This window comes from Canis lupus, chromosome 27 (assembly GCF_048164855.1).
Source record: "Canis lupus baileyi chromosome 27, mCanLup2.hap1, whole genome shotgun sequence".
NCBI classification, from domain to species: Eukaryota; Metazoa; Chordata; class Mammalia; order Carnivora; family Canidae; genus Canis; species Canis lupus.
The window spans coordinates 20,315,852-20,333,034 of NC_132864.1; the positions used below are offsets into that span (position 1 = coordinate 20,315,852).

Sequence of the window (17,183 nt, forward strand, 5' to 3'; positions counted from 1 at the left end):
TCCTGTCTTCGCGATGGGTCACCTCCTGGGAATTTGGGATTGGGCAGTCCTGCAAAGGTCCCTGGGGGCAAATGCAGATGTCCAAGGCTCTCCCAGCGCCTCTGCCTACCTCCGGTGCGATAGGAGACAATTGCCACGGTGAGGTGCACCTCATCTGGATACATGTCTGGGGAGGAGCTGATGGAGTAGTAGCGGGGCTGCAGCAGCGACAGCTGGGTTAGGAGCAGGGTGGAAGGCATCTGGATGGACGGGAACTCCTCCAGCACCTCCACGATGGTGGGGTTCTTACCCCATTTCCATTCCTCGTACTCCTGTAAACCCTGTCCAAGAAGAGGGACACAGTACTTGCACCCCGCCCCTGGTACATTTCCAGTGAGGGCATCAGAACATCCAGGGATGAAGGTAAGTAGTAACGATGATACCCAGCACTTACACAGTAATGACTCCATGTTGGGTTTTAATTCTTACAATGACCTTATTAAATAAGTATGACTGTTATCCCTATTTTATAGCTGAGGAAACTGAAAATACAGAGGCTCTTTGACTTTGAGGCAGTGATTCTGGGTTTTGAATCTAGATTGGGGGCTGGCAAACTTTTTAGCCCAAAAGGTAAATGTAGCTTACTACCTGTTTTGTAGGGCCCATTAGCTAAGAGTTGTTTTTACACAGTTTAAATTGTTGAGGGAGGGATAGGGATACAAAGGAGGATACTATTTCACGGCAAAGAATGAGATATGAAATGTGAATTTCTGTGCCCACAAGTAAGATTTGATTGGAACCCAGCCACAACTACTCGGGTACTGTCTATGCTGTGGGTTTATAATGGTAGAATTTAATGGTTGTGATACAGACCTCATAGACTACGAGCCTAAAATATTTACTACCAGGCTCTTTATGGAAAACAGTTGCTGACCCCTGCTCCAGGCAGTGTGGCCCTAGGATGTGTGCTCCTAACCATCATAGGTCCTGCCATATGTAAAGGTCAAGAGAGAAGCACTATGGTGGGAGTCATGATTTGGTGGTATAGCATGCAGCCCTGTGATCTGTGAGTTTGCAGGGCTGGAGATGCATCTGCAGAGAGCATAGGTCAAGTTCAGGATGGTGAATGACAGCCCCAAAGGAACAGGTTAGGGTGTGGAGGACCAAGTTCAGGGGCTTGTGGACAGCAAAGCCCAGCTGTTACCAGGGAACGGAGGAACTCTCTGGGGCTCTGGAGTTATTTTTTCTACATCTCAGAAGCTGTTCTGGGCAGTCCCTGATTGCTTATAGGAGACTCAGATTTTGAGGAGAAAAGCATATTAAAAGTGTTCTTCAACAGATGAATGGATAAAGAAGATGTGGTCTCTATATACAATGGAATATTACCCAGCCATCAGAAAGGATGAATATCTACCATTTACATCAACGTGGATGGAACTGGAGGGTGCTGAATGAAATAGGTCAATAAGAGAAAGAAAATTCTCATATGGTTTCACTCATATGTGGAATATAAGAAATAGTGAGAGGGACCCTAAGGGAAGAAGGGAAACTGAGTGGGGAAAAATTAGAGAGGAAGACAAACCATGAGAGACTTCTGACTCTGGGAAACAAACAAAGGGTTGTAGAAGGGGAGGAGGGTGGGGGGATGGGGTGATTGGGTGATGGGCACTAAGGAAGGCATGGGATGTGATAAGCCACTGGGTGTTATACTATATGTTGGCAAATTGAATTTAAAGAAAAAAAATGTGCACTGTATAACACAGCTTTCCCCCATGTCCCTAAAGATCATCCTTGCTTTGTTGAGGGCATGGTATCCTTGAGAACATGCCTCCCAGGTCTCAGCCTCACTGACCTCTAGCTGTAGGTGTGCAATTAGCCAAAAGCCTCAGGAGCATTCACAGGAAAACAGGCATGTCTCACCCATGTTGGTGCTTCCTATAGCTGTGGCTGCAGTTCCAGATGCTTCCATTCATACTTCCTTCCCTCTCCTTCACTTGGGGTCAGACTTGTTGGAGGTCTGATGGTCCTACCAGCCTTATCTGACTCTTGCCCATTTTTCCCTCACACAGGCTGTTTCCCTTAATAGAAATCTTCACTCATTTAATCCCACCTTGTAGTTCACGCTCTTCAGAATAAACGGGCTAACACATACAGTTTATCAAATTCTACTCGAAATCATCTCATGCAAACTGCAGTCTCGGATCCCTCTTCATAGTAGGCCCCCATTAATTAAAAATTTTTTCATTAATTAAATTTTAAATTATATTTATACATATACATTGTATACCAAGTTAAGCGATTCTGCAAAGCTTACAATGAAAATTAATGCTCCACTTCTCCAATCTGTTTTTCAACTCCCCAGAATGAACCACTTAAAACTCTTCAAATGTTCCTTTTGATGTTTGTTTTCTCATTTCTACGTACAGCTGACCCTTGAACAACATGGATTTGAACTGCGCAGGTCCACTTATTTGCAGATTTTCTTTCAACAAATATAATAGAGGACTCTAAATGAAATTTCTCTTCCTTATGAGTTTCTTAACGTTTTCTTTTCTCTAACTTACTTTATTTAAGAATAAAACATACAAAATATGTGTTAATCAATTGTTTATATAATCTGTAAGGCTCCCGGTCAACAGTAGGCTAAATCAGCGGTTAAGTTCTGGGGGAGTTAAAAGTTATATGGATTTACTGCTGCACAGGGGGGTCAGCACCCCTAACACCTGTATTGTTCAGGGGCCAGCTGTAATAGGCATTCTTTGAATTAGCGTCTTCTTCTCTGCCCATCATTCGTCCCTCTCCTGGACAGCAGAAGAAAAGCTAAGCCATCCTTTGCGGGTGGCTTAATGAAGAGGAGCCCCCACTTGGAAAACTCTGGGTGGTCCTCCTGGATAGGATTCTTACTGAGCAAGATTTTGTAGTGGCTTGGGGCAAGCAAGTCCTGGGTTTCAAAGCATGGATGGTAGAAATGTGTGATTTATTTTACCATCAGAGGGCCTCCTATATCTTGCAAGTCCCACCAACAGCTCTTCTGCATTGGGAAAGACCTCCCTCTAAAACAGGGCACTGTGGGATTCTTTATTTCTTTGCCCTCCAAGCATGGGTTCAGTTGGAGCTAACGGAAGCTCAAGAGTTCCAAAAGAAGGAGGAACAAGAGTTAGAACAGTAATTTCTACTGGGCCAGAGAACTCTGAGATTCAACAGGGCTATCCTTGTTGTGCCAAACCTTAGAATGAGGGGAGATGGTGAGGACGAACCAAAATGGACTAGCCAGTAGGGTGGTGACCAGCTGGAAACTGAAAATGGGCCACTCTTGCTCAACGCTGCCATCTGCTGGACAACTGTTGTAATAGCTGTACAGCTCTCCACTGACGGGGAGGTGAAAGGTGCCCCTGGGGCTGTAGGAGGCCAGACACCCACCTTGCTGAGGACCAGTAGACGCTGCTTCTCTTTCTCGCTGGTGGCCAGGGAGGCAAACTGTTGCAGCTGCAGTGGCGTTGGCGGCGTGGTGATGTCCAGGTAGTACTTGAAGGCCTGGAAGATGGTGCAGGGTGGGAGGCGGAGCTCATCTGTCCAGTTACTGATAACTCCTATGGAGGTACAATGGAGGTGAGGGGTGGATCGGGGAAGGAGAGTATGAGCTCCCAGGGCTTGGGTCCAAGTCAGGAAGGCCAGATTGGGTGGCCTAGGGCAAAGGATGGGGCCAGGTGAGCCAAGCAATCCCTTGGCTTGTCACCTTCCATGTTTCACCTCCAGACTCAGAGTTCTGGGGACCGTGTGATCACCTTACGAGTGCAAGGAGCATATCCAAAATCAACTGAACAAATTAGTTCAAAAATTAAAATATAAGGCAATATTAAAATAGCATGAGACAGTCAGTCCTCTGGCATTCGATGCAGTGAGCCCCCCCACTGAGCATAAGCTATGAGTCTATTTTGGCTGTCTGCCCTCTAATGGTGTTGGCCTCTCCAACCTCTAAGTGGGATTCCGGCATTTAAAATTACAAACATGCCTAACACTTCGCTACCACTTTCTATATGCCAAGTGCTATTCTCAGCACTTTATATTATTAACTCACTTAGTCCTCACAAACAATCTCAGGTGGTGGTGCTATTACTATCCCCATTTTGCAACTGAGAGAAATGGAAGCACAGAGAGGTCAAGGAAATTGCCCAAGGTCACACAGCTCACAGTGTGAAGTCAGGCATTCCTGCCCCAGACCTCGTTCTAACTACTACACTGTACTGCTTCGATGTAATTTTCATCGGATATACAGTGTCTACTTTATCAGGGGCTCGACTCAAGAGAAAAAGTGCTGCTCCAACACGAAGGAAGAACTGGCTGGGTCAGATTTATTAATTCAAAGTGGTATGTTCCAAACGACTTTTCAATAGGGCTTTGACCACGTGCTATTTTCACATTCTGCTCTGACCGTACTCTAGCTCCTTTGTAAAGGGGACATGTTACCATATCATGGGCTGGTCAGGTAAGGTCACTGTGGTTTCTTGTACCTGAGCCCTGAGCTCACCTGTGCCGACTGAAACGAAGCGCTGAGACCCACTTGCGTTTGAAAGTTTTTGAACAGAAAGGTCAAGGATGGTCACTGAAACAGACTGGGGCCTGATCTAATGAGGTCAGAAACAGGGTTCAACCTTGAGTGGGCCACGGAGCTGCATATAGTGTCCCTTGATTTTAAGAGGAGGGAGAGATATGCTTCAGCTATTTATTCGGTGGGCAGTGAGGTGGGGGCAATGAAGGAAGGCAGAGTCCCCTTCCCCCCAAGGATGAGCTCTTGGTGTCCTGGCATCATGGTCACTGGCTCAGCCAGTTGGGCCAAGGTTGTCAAGCCATGAGAAAGGAGGAGTCTTCAGTCTCCTAAGTTGGAGGTGACAGAGACCCACTCTCTTGCCTGGACTGGATATTGGGAAGAAGGATGGGTCTCCTCTTCCGCAGACACCCACTGCCTCCAGAACTCCCTGGAGAAGGGGAGGGCTCTTGGGAGGGGCCAGGTGGGGTGCCTGGCCCACCCACCCGCCCGTAGTTAGTTACCCAGAGCCGTGTTGCGCTCCTCCAGTAGCTCCACCTTCACCAGCTGGTTGACGGGGGGTGCATCCTCTAGCCGCTCCATCAGGGCATTCACAAGGTCCTCGCGGTTGCCAGGGAAGACGCCCAGGTGGTCCCCAGGCTGGTACTGCAGCTCCTGATTCCCATTGGTGTGGAGACGCACGAAGATGGTTGATCGGCTGGAGGGAAGGGGGGATAGTTGGCTAAGAGTCACCAGCTACTGCCTCCTCTCTTTGCTCTTCTGTGTCTCCTTGTGGCTGCGTTTCTCTCTTTTCATTCTCTGTGGGACCCTGGCCAATGAGACCTCTGCCCCCATCGTTCCACACCATGGCCTTTAGCATGATCACCCATGAACTCTTCAGTGCAAATCCAATGGCAAGTTCCAAGTGCTCATCCTGGTCAAGGAAGCAGCACTGGACACAGATGCTCACTTCCTCTTTCTCCACTCTCTTCTCCCAGGTTCTAGCACCCCAGGCTCTCCTGATCTTCTATCTCTTGGTGGTCCCTTCCCATCTCCCCAGACTCTGGGCATTAAAGTACTCAGGGTTCAGTCCTCAGATTCCTTTTTTCTTTCTTTCTTTCTTTTTTTTTTTTTTAAGATTTTATTTATTTATTCATGAGAGACCCACAGAGAGAGAGGCAGAGACATAGGCAGAGATGTAGGCAATGGGAGAAGCAGGCTCCCTGCTGGGAGCCCGATGTGGGACTCAATCCCAGTACCCCGGGATCATGACCTGGGCCACAGGCAGACACTCAATCACTGAGCTACCCAGACATCCCAGATTCCTTGCTTTTCTATTTTCCTGAACCTGCCTTTCTCCATAGCACTTATGGGCGTCTGCCCTCTTGAACAGTTTACATCATCATGTGGTTTATGGTCTGCCCTTCCCCGCCTACCAGCCCCACCCAAGCTTCCAGGACAATGTATACTCCAGAGGGCAAGGGATCTGTCTCTTTTGTCCACTGCTCTATTCCTGGCAAGTAGGACAGTGCATGCTACACAGCAGGTACTCAAGAAATATTTATTGGATGAAGGAACATCAGACTCCTAGGGTTAACTGCTTGCCAGAACAAACTCTGTTCTCAGTACCAACTGGGGTTCTCCCAGGAATCACTATCCAATTGGAGCCAAGGTAGTGAAGTCCCCAGTCTGTGTGATGCCATGTCTCCTGGGAATCCCAAGCTCCACCCCACTCTAGTGTGTGTGTGTGTGTGTGTGTGTGTGTGTGTGTGTGTAGGGTGGGGGAAGGGTCCTCATATTACTGTGTAAAGAGAAACACATTTGGTATTGGTTGTGTACAAATACCAATATAAATTTGAAAGATCTAAGGAGAAAACACACAGGAACTTATTTATGTCCTGCCAAGTCCTCCTCTTTCCCACTGGTTATTGTATTTTCAGGGCAAGAGGCCTTTGCTAAGTGAAGCCTTCAAGAATGAATTCTTGGACTCTGATCATTCTAGTCCTTTAAATGGAATGGATCTACTGCATTTTACACAATACCTGAGAACTTGGGGACTGATTATACTTTGGTAAATCAGATTCTTTGTCCTCTTTGGGTTCCATCTTCATTTTTAAAAAAAAGATTTATTTATTCATAAGAGATACAGACAGAGAGGCAGAGACACAGGCAGAGGGAGAAGCAGGCTCCATGCAAGGAGCCCCATGTGGGACATGATCCTAGGACCCAGGGATCATGCCCTAAGCTGAGGGCAGATGCTCAACCGCTGAGGCACCCAGGTGTACCATGCATTTCTTTTCTTTTTTAAAGATTTTATTTATTTGAGAGAGAGAGAGAGAGAGAGAGAGAGAGAGAGAACATGCGCACATGCTCATACAAGCAGGAGGAGGGGCAGAGAGAGGGAGAAGCAGACTCCTTGCTGACCAGGGAGCCTGATGTAGGGCTTGATCCTAGGACCCTGATATCATGACCTGAGCCAAAGGCAGATGCTTAGCTGACTGAGCCACCCAAGTGCCCCCCCATCTGCATTTCAGATCTGCTTTTCTTCATTGCCAATTGGTTCTCAGTAGAGACACTTCATATTCAACACAAAGTTTCTACATTCTCCATGGTATGTAAATCAACACTTGAATAGATCAATGGGACTCGCTATATAAAGGAGTCTCTGGCACACCCAAGAACCCTTTTGTGCTACAAATAGCCACCGTTATTAAAAATAGTTGTGCTGGCACATTTAATTTTTTGCAAGTATTTTCTTGAAGCAAGGCACCCCTGTCCTTAGCACAGTGGCGGGAAATTGGTGGCAGAGATTGTGAAGGGTGTTGTCAGGATCTGGGGCCCCATTCTCCTTTCCTGGACAGATTTTGCTGTCTCTTGGGCCACTAATCTTGTCAGTTCTACGGATTTGCATGACTGATTCTGCTCTGAGCTCATTGGTTTCCTGGTTCCTGGAGAGCAAAGACAACCATCGCCTCCTGCCAGCTCCAGGATGGGAACTAGCCAGCAGGGGGAGCTGTGGGGCCGCTAATTTCGGAGCCTCCTGCACCAACCACAGGAAGCCTTTCAAAGGCCCCCAAATCAATTCCCACTTTCTCCCAGATCATCACGATTTCTTTCAGAAGTATATTTGCCTACGTTCTTCTGGCCGGTACAAAATAGAAATGCGGAGGACCTGAACTTGCTGAGTTGGCTCACGCTCACAGGCACTTCCCCCAAGTCCTCTTGAATGTGACACAAGGTGGTCAGGAAGACAAGGGGCAGGAATACGAGGCAGCTGGCAGGTTAGCTAGGTGGCCCAGGCTCTGCTCGTGCTGGGAATTAAACCAAGGGGACTCTGCAAGCCTCTGATCAGACATGGTTTGCTGAGAACCCCAGCGCTGAATGGCTTCGTGGCCTCAGGACACCCTAATGGGCTGGTCTTTGAAGCTTTGTGGGGGAAACCAAATTCCCCTCTACCTTCTCTTGGTAGCACTAACCTAGAGACCAGGGCAGTCATCTGGGGGCCTCTCCATCCCCTCCTCCAGACTCCAGAAGCATAACACACACACACAGACACATACACACACACAGGCATGTATGCTTGGCAGTGGTTCAATGACAGGTTCACAGATGAAACAACAGTCTGCTAATGTCTGGCATCAAATAATAAAAAAAAGGCTAATGTTCATTCTTTAATGAAAAGAATAAACATTGTAAGTTTCATTCATTCAGCAAATTTGTACTGAGTGTTGGGCACTATTCTAGGCACTGGTGAGACACTGTGGGTCTGGGGTCTCATTCTCACTGAATGTCCTATTCTCATTGAGAAGCAACTTAAAAGGTCCCAGAGGAGTTGGTGATGTGGATGGGTGGGTGGTGATGGGCTAGGGCCAGTGGGCTGAGTGACCATCAGATAGGATGGTCCAGGAGACCTCTGTGGTGATGTGATACTTGAGCAGAGACATGAACAATGAGAGAAAGGGGACATGCAAAGATCTGTTTGGGAAGAGTGTTTGCATGTGCAAAAGCCCTGGGGTAGGAAAATGTGTGGCATGTTTTGGAGAAGGGAAAGAAGGCTGGAGTGTTTGGAGAGTGGTCAACATAGATGTGGGGGTAGGAGAAGGAGATCAGAGAGCTGGGAAGAGGCCAGATCATGAGGGCTTCATCATGACCTGTAACAGCAAGAAATTTGGAGGTCTCCTTAATCCAGTGGGAAGCCACTGAAGGGTGTGATGCTGTGCAGTGATAGGATTCAATTTCTGTTTTTCAAAGATTTCTGGCTGCTGTTTGGAAATGAATCTTTGAGAGAGAAGCCAGGAAACAAGGAGACAAGTTAGCATCTACTGTAGCCACTCATACCGTTGATGCACATGGCTTTGCTCAAGATGGTAGCTATAGGTCTGTGATGAAGTTGAAAGTCAAGTCCCATAGGACCAGCTGAGGGCTGGATGTGCAGTGTAAGGGAGGGAGAGGAGGCAAAGAGGACTCTTGAGTTTTTGGCTTAAGCCAAATGTTGCTGTTCTCTGTCGAAATGGGGAAGGCTGGAGAAAAGGAACTTCATCCAAGGAGCAATGAGAATCAAGAGCCCCCCCCCGCCCCCCCCACCAAGAACCTTCCATTGTGATATCCCACCACCTCCACGATGCCCCAGCACTTGGGTCCCCCTCTGCATCTTTGCTCCTGCCAGCCTCTGTCTACATGTTCCTCCCCTGTTCTCATTCCCTTTCCAAAGCTTGCCCTGTGCTTCCCCTCCCCCTTCTGACATCTAGGACTTATGATCACCACACCCACTACCCATTACCACTCCATTATACTCTGGTCTGTATTGTTTGTGAATTGGTGTACCTAGAAAATGTACTTCCTGGCCAGGCAGCAACTGTGGTCACTTTTCTCTTTGATGTACAAGGATCACCCTCAGAAGGCTGTTTACTTCCTCTTAAGCACTTTGCTTGCAATTAAGGGTCTGGGAAGTGGGGAGTATTTTGTGATATCTCACTTATGGCCTCTTGGCCCAAACAGCCTGACTTTTGGCTGACTTGGGCAGGGGAAAATGAGAGAGTATCATGGTTTTTTTGTTTTTGTTTTTTTTTTACTTGATTATCCCTTAAAACAAACCAACAACTTATAAAGCTGGAGACAGTAGTAAGCCTGAAAATAGGTTGTGCTAAACAGAGTGTGCTTCTAAAGAGAGAGAAAGAGATCTGCATACAATTTGATCCTTTTTTGTGCTAATTCATGACTGATTTTAATACTAGGTTCTAGTTCCTAACCTTGCTGAAATATTCTCTTGTAAATCACTCAATATAGAGTCAGCTGCCATTTCCAGAGGTGAGTGGGGGTTATTCTGGGATTTGGTCCAACTTAGCATCAGAACATTTGCAGAGGACCTTGCTTTTTATGTACTATGGTTTAGGGAGTAATTTCTCTGATTTGGTCTTTCACAGTTTGTTGCTAAAGGAAATTTCCAATGGATTCTTAATCTCTTTTCTTCCATGCTACTGAAGTCATCCCTTTCTATGGGGCAGAAATGGGAAGTAGGGGTGCATATTTCAGACACAGAGTCCCTCTCTTTATCAGAGATCCCTATGCTCCGAATGTTGCATTTAACTAATTATTCAAAGGGATTAATTTCCTAATCCATTTCTTTAATGTTTGGGGATCTAAGAGAGTACATGAGAGCCTGGGGGCTTCGTCCTGTTGATAATTCTATCAGAGGTTTGAAGTCCACGTAGAAAGCATGCATACTAAATTTGCAGGTGTTTGAAGCTGGGACGGATAAGGAAGAGTAACGAGAAAGTTTTGTGCACCTCGTCTTTAATACAGCAGCCTCGCAATGCTTTTGACGCCACCTGTGTAGCCATTCGGCATACTGACTTTGGAGTCGGAGAACCGAGTCTATGTGACCTTGAAAAAGTCACTTGCGTTCTCTAATTGTCATTTTTTATATTTAAAACATCAGTGATAGGGCACCTGGATAGCTTAGTCAGTTAAGCATCCAACTCTTGATTTTGGCTCAGGTCATGATTTCAGGGGTTGTGGGATCAAGCCCTACACTGGGCTCCACACTCAGTAGGGAGTCTGATGGAGACTCTTTCCCTCTCCCTCTCTGCCTCTCCCCCCTAAAATACATAAATAAATCTTTAAAAAAATAAATAAAATGTTGATGATAGTGGTATCTACTTCCTGGGCTGGTCAAGAGTTCTGGGAGATCCTGCACAGAGGGGATTTGAAACAGTACTTGACATACAGAAAGCACTAGATAAACATCAGCAATCCGTGTAGCCACTATTCTCATTTTACATAAGGAGACAAGGGCTCAGAGGACCTGAGTGACTTGCCCATGGTCACACAGCTGGTATGCAGCAGAGCTGGGGTCAGAACCCAGAGCTGTCCAGTTCATGAGCCCACTCTGTGTACTAAATGGAAATTTCAAAAGATCGTCGTGGGCTGTAGCTGAAAAGTGAAAAAAAAAAAAAAAAAAAAAGATGCCATTCCATAGGGACCAATGCAAAGGACTTCATTAAAGCCAAAAATACTATTTACACAAGTTGAGGGATAGACAGACCTGGCTCAATCATCTTGAAAATAGCAGCAAGAGTGTAAGCTTAATGGGAGCGTGGCATGGCTGCCAGGACAATGCCTGCCATATTGGTGGCATCAGTGTGTCTTGCTTAGGTTGGGGGGAGGCTAAAATAGCCTCAGTGCATGTGGCAGCTATGACCGGTCCTCCACGGTGCTGTGACCAGGTCTGAGAATGACAATTCCAGCAGGACAGAGTGTGTCCTTGTACTAAAGTGAAGAGCTTGGGAAACCGGGTCTTAGGAAGAGCAATTTGAAGGGATCAAAACCCAGGAGACATTGGTCAGTATCCTTGGCTATCAGCAGGTCTCTCATTTGGAAGAACTGGGTTTGTTTTGAGTGTCACCAGAGATCAATATGAGGTGCTAGGAAGATGCCCTTTGGTTGTAGCAATATAAGATAATTTCTAACAATTAGGACTTTGAAACACAGAGTGGGTTGTTCTGTGAGGTAATGAACCTCCCATCATCCCAAAGGAATTTAAGCAGAGCCTGGGTGGCTAGTTTTCAAGATTCTGTAGAATCACCCACAGGGAGGAAATGTTCTCTGACTAGCATGCTCTGGTATTTTTTTTTTTTTTTTTTTTTTTTTTTTTTTTTTTTTAGCATGCTCTGGTATGATGAACATTAGCAACTTGACAAGGGGGTGGTCTATATTCAAAATTCCTTATAAACCCCTTCCCTTTCTGCTTTCCATGATGATTATCAGCATCTCCTCTCTTGGTCCCTCTAGGTCAGAGAGCAGCAAAGAGGAAGCAGGAAAACCTCCATGCTACAAAGCAGCAAGGCGAGCTCAATGGCATTTGGAGTGGTAATGGGATGCCAGTCCTGCGAGTCAACCAGGGCTCCTCCCTGATTGTGGGTGGCATCTGGAGAACAGAGGAGTAACCCCGAGCCAACCAAGGTGTTCCTACCTGGATTTAGGACTCTGAAGGTTTTGACGGCTGAGGAGTCGAGCGGCTGAGACCCGCTTTTTGTGGACGTTGGATAGACCTGCGGGGAGAAACACAACAGGCTCCCTGAGATGGGGTTAAACCATGGTCAGTGCAAACCTTCCAGCTTCTACTGACCCTGTCTTCACACTTCCACTGTCCTCCGGAGTGAAGTGAGGAGAGGAAAGAAAAGACATTGGGGTGGGGGGTGCTGTGGATAATGCAGAAGCAGCAGCAAAGCTGATTAAGCTGAGTTGAGAAGAAGAGTTTCAGGGTAACATGCCACCCTGCTGGAGGGAGAAACATCTGGGCACAGGTGGACGGGGCATAGGGCCCTGGAAGCATATTTATTTTCAGAAGACTGTGGTCAAGGGAGACATAAGCAATGAAACCCACCTTCTCTCAGTACCTGTCAGGGAGGTGAGGGCTCCTGTCTTTCCTTCCCCTCCCAGCTCCACCCCCTTCACTATCCTGCATGCCTCCCCAGGAAGGTGGTGAGAGGTACCCTGTGTAAGTTCTGGAGCTTCGGCCACATAGGTGAGACGGAACTTGTTTCTCTTCCAGCTGCGGTCATTGCTGATGAGGGAGTTGTTGGCCTTTTCAATGTTGACATCATCTCCCACGCAGAACACATCACAGGCTGCCTGTGGCACACGCAGGGCTTTCAGTGGGTGACCTCTTTCAGTCAAGAGGGACTTTCCACCAACAGCTTCAAGTCATGGCATATATTCCTCCATCCATCCATTCATCCACCCATCTGTCCATTCATCCCTCCAACCCTCCACCTACCTGCCCTCCTAGCCTTCTTCCTTCCCTCCAACTCTTCTTCCTTTCTTCCTCCTTCTTTCCTTCCCTTCTTCCTTCATCCCTCCTTCCATCTGTTCATCCATCCTTTCTTCTCCCCATCTACCCATCCTTCCTTCTTTCTTTCCTTCCATACTTATATCCACTCGCCTACTCATCCACCCATCTATCTATCCCATTACCTACCTGCCTCTCATCCATCAGTCTATCCACTAATCCATCCTATGCTTTTTGAATGCCTTTGATGTGCTGGACATATCATATTTACTAATTAACGACTTTAGGATTTAACCTCTATTTAATATGTAACTTTTATGTCATTTATTCCTAAAACCAGTATTTGTAGAGGCCTAATATTAAACAAGAAAATAAATACCTTAGGGGAACCTGGGTGGCTCAGTTGGTTAAGCGTCTGTCTTCAGGTCAGGTTGTAATTTCAGGATCCTGGGATCAATTCCCACATCAGGCTCCCTGCTCACTGGGGAGTTGGCTTCTTTCTCTCCCCCTACCCTTCCCTCCTGCTCATGCTCTTTTTCTCTCTCCCTCTCCCTCAAAGAAATAAATAAAAAGTTTTAAAAATTAAAATCTTGGGCAGCCCTGGTTGGCTCAGCGGTTTAGCACCGCCTTCAGCCCAGGGCGTGATCCTGGAGACCCCAGATCGAGTCCTGCGTTGGGCTCCCTGCATGGAGCCTGCTTTGCCCTCTGTCTGTGTTTCTGCCTCTCTCTCTCTGTCTCTCATTAATAAATAAAATCTTTTAAAAAATTAAAATCTTAAAAAAGAAAAGAAACACCTTAGAACTTATCTTCCTCTAAAGATTCAATTACTTAAAAACTTTTTTTATTTAAAAAAAAATAAAATTTTTTTTAATAAATTCAATTTGCCAACATATAGTATAACACCCAGTGCTCATCTCATTGTGTGCCCTCCTTAGTCACCTAGTTACCCTATCCTCCTACCCACCTCCCCTTCTACAACCCAATTACCTTAAAAGCAGAACATACTGAATGTTTGAACACCTATGAAATTTTCTTATGTTTTTCTTTTGCAAGTGCATAAGTTCTCTGACTTTAATAGTCCAAAGAATTATTATTTGGAATTCAAGTTTTGGGATAAAAGCCATGGATAATTCAAGAGTTTTAAAAATTATTTATTTATTTGAGAGAGAGAGAGCAAGAGAGAGAATGAGCACACGAACAAGGGGGGAGGGGCAGAGGGAGAAGGAGTGAGAGAATCTCAAGCAGACTCTGTGCTGAGCACGGAGCCTGATGTGGGGCTCGATCCTACAACCCTAAGATCATGACCTGAACCAAAACCAAGGGTGGGATGCTTAACTGACTGACCCACCTAGGTGCCTCAATTCAAGAGGTTTTTAAGGGTAGCTTTAACCATTTCTTTGGCCTTATGTTGATTTTCAAACAATCTAAATGTCCATCAACTGATGGATGGTTAAACAAAATATGATATATACATACAGTGGAATATTATTTGGCCATAAAAAGCAATGAAGTGCTGATATATACTATAATGTGGATGACCTTGAAAACAAGATGCTAAGTGAAATGAGCCAGTTTCAAAAGACCACATACTATGATTTCATTCATACAAAATATCCAGAATAGATGAATTTACAGAGACAGAAAGTAGATTAGTGGTTGCCAAGACTGGGAGTTTGGTAGGAGAATGGGGGCTGGTGATAGCTGAAGGGCATGGTGGCTTGTAACAGGCCCTGTTTCTGGGGTACTCAATTAAATTGGCTGATGGAAGTCAAGAACCACAGTGATCTCAAGATAACAAAAGCCAAGTCATCTCAATTTTACCTTGTCTAGGAAGAAATGCAGAAACAGGTTTGTGGACACAGCCTTCCCCCACAGATATCTGTATAGCTCAAGGGCCTCAGTTTCCCCTTTTTTTTCCTTATCTGCATTTGCATGAGGGATGGAAAGTGCCAACTGAGTGATAGGAGGTTGTAAAGTGCTCTTTCTCCTATGGCTGCTGAAGAGAATGCATTCTGGCATGGAGGAAGAAGCAGGGAAAGGTAAGGGATCAGCACTCATGGCTTTTTGCTTCTCCTAGGATGGCTAATCGAATCATATCCCACATACAGATAGAAAGTCATTATTAGTATTTTCTATGATAGGAATATTCTGTGCTGTTTTCTGTGGTGACCACTAGCTACTTGTGGCTACTGAGTACATGAAATTCACAGCCAAGGAATGGGATTTTTAAATAGGATCTAATTAATATGGGTATTAAATAGAATTAAAAATATAATTATTAAAATTTTTAATATTATTTGTGGCATATTAAATACATATTTAGTAATTTTATGTAATATAAATTATTGATCTTGGGCAGCCCGGGTGGCTCAGCAGTTTAGCGCCGCCTTCAGCCCAGGGTGTGATCCTGGAGACCCAGGATTGAGTCCCACGTCAGGCTCCCTGCATGGAGCCTGCTTCTCCCTCTGCCTGTGTCTCTGCCTCTCTCTCTCCTCTCTGTGTATTCTCATGAATACATAAATAAAATCTTTAAAAAAATATATAAATTATTGACATTAACTACTAATCATAATAATTATTAATCTTAATAATAATTAATATTACTTATTTCTATGTATGTATGCACAGAAAATTTTCTTTTATTTTTTAAAAGATTTTTATTAATTTGAGAGAGAGAGAGAGAGAGCATGGGTGGGGTGAGGGGCAGAGGGAGAAGCTGAGCAGGGAGCCCAATGTGGGGCTCAATCTTGGGACTCTGGGATCATGACCTGAGGGGAAGGCAGAGGCTTAACCTATTGAAATAGCCAGGTGCCCTAGAAATTTTCCATGTAATATATAATTCATCATTTGAAAATGTATAGTTCCATGGTTTTTAGTGTATTTACAAAGTTGTGCAACCACCACTGCTATCCAGTTCTGGAACATTCTCATTCCCCCAGAAGTAACCCTGTATCCATTAGCAATCATTCCCATTTTCCACTTCTCCAGACCCCTGGCAACCACGAATCTAATCTCTGTATGGATTTGCCTATTCTGGACATTTCCTATAGATGGAAACATAGACCTTTTGTGCCGGGCTTCTTTCGTTCTTCATGTTTGTGAGGCTGATTCATGGTGTAGCTGGTGTCATTGTTTCATCCTTTTCATGGCTGAGTAATATTCCATTGTCTAGACATAACATATTCACTTATCCATTCATCCTATTAAATGTGCATTCATTTACATTTACATTTAAATAGCACATGGGACTAGTGGCCCCTGTATTGGTTAACAGAGATCTAGCACAGGAGGGAGAAGCTTGTCAAAGTAGACAAATCAGAGATCTGAGTTCTAGGGTGAGGCATGGCCCTTTGGTTTGGCTAACCAACTTGATGTGAGTGAGGGATCAATTAATTCCTCCCAGCTCTGAAGTCCCAAGACTATAATTTTTTTTAATAGACCAAGTCCCTATGCATAATGCAGGAGGTTAGATTCTGGATGGAGAATGTTTGTTTTAAGACCACCCAAACTCATCTGAGTTGTTTAAAGGTATATCCTGGCTGGACACACGGGGGAAATACCAGGGGTTCTCCCAAGTTTCTTCTATTTCTAATGGAATGGGTACTCTGTCTTTGGAGCATGACTTCTCCCCCTGGGTCTCTGAGATCTGGGCAGGTGGTTACCTTGAAGACCTTCTTGGCCCAAGTCCTGAAAGCCTCTTCCTGTCCACAGAGCTCATCCCCTTCCCTCATCTTCAGGATTCTCTCTCCTCCCAGCTCCTCCAGGAGGGTGTCCACAGCATGTCCAAAGGCGCAAAAGTGAGGGTAAGCCCGGGAGCCAAGGCCAAACACAGAGAACCTGTCAAGGAGACAACAAAAGGTCTGTGCTAGAGGACTGTGGAGCATGAGGGGGAGTCTGGTATTATGGACTCTATGCCCTTCCCCTCCCATGCTGTCAAATTCATATGTTGAAATCCTCACTCCCAATGCGACCATATTTCGAGATGGGGCCTTTAAGGTGGTAAATGATTCCTAAGGTTGGGCCCTAGTCTAATAGGACTGGTGTCTTTTTAAAAAAATTATTTATTTATTTATTTATTTATTTATTTATTTATTTATTTATTTATTTATGAGAGAGAGAGAGAGAGCATGAGCAGGGGGAGTAGCAGAGGGAGAGGGAGAAGCAGACTCCCTGCTGAGTGGGGAGCCTGACATGAGACTTGATCCCAGGACCCTGGGATCATGACCTGGGCTAAAAGCAGATGCTTAACTGCCTGAGCCAGCTAGGCGCCCCAGGCCTGGTGTCCTTAGAAGAGACACCAATAGCACTCTCTCACTCTGACCCTGCAGAGAGGAGAGGCCATGTGAGGGCAGGGCAAGAAGGTGGCCATCTATAAGCCAGGAAGAGGGG

General features: G+C 45.6%; 1 protein-coding gene across 3 annotated transcripts in view; it reads right to left on the reverse strand.

Moving 5' to 3' along the window:
• NOS1 (nitric oxide synthase 1) overlaps nucleotides 1-17,183 on the reverse strand; it is a 180,049-nt gene that overhangs the window by 12,740 nt on the left and 150,126 nt on the right. For all 3 annotated transcript variants that reach the window (XM_072802686.1, XM_072802687.1, XM_072802685.1), the window contains 6 exons: nucleotides 16,457-16,631; nucleotides 12,499-12,637; nucleotides 11,976-12,054; nucleotides 5,029-5,222; nucleotides 3,400-3,569; nucleotides 110-320 (listed from right to left, as the gene is read on the reverse strand). In XM_072802686.1, the coding sequence (XP_072658787.1) occupies nucleotides 110-320; nucleotides 3,400-3,569; nucleotides 5,029-5,222; nucleotides 11,976-12,054; nucleotides 12,499-12,637; nucleotides 16,457-16,631 (968 nt within the window). The remainder of the gene's footprint in view (nucleotides 1-109; nucleotides 321-3,399; nucleotides 3,570-5,028; nucleotides 5,223-11,975; nucleotides 12,055-12,498; nucleotides 12,638-16,456; nucleotides 16,632-17,183) is intronic.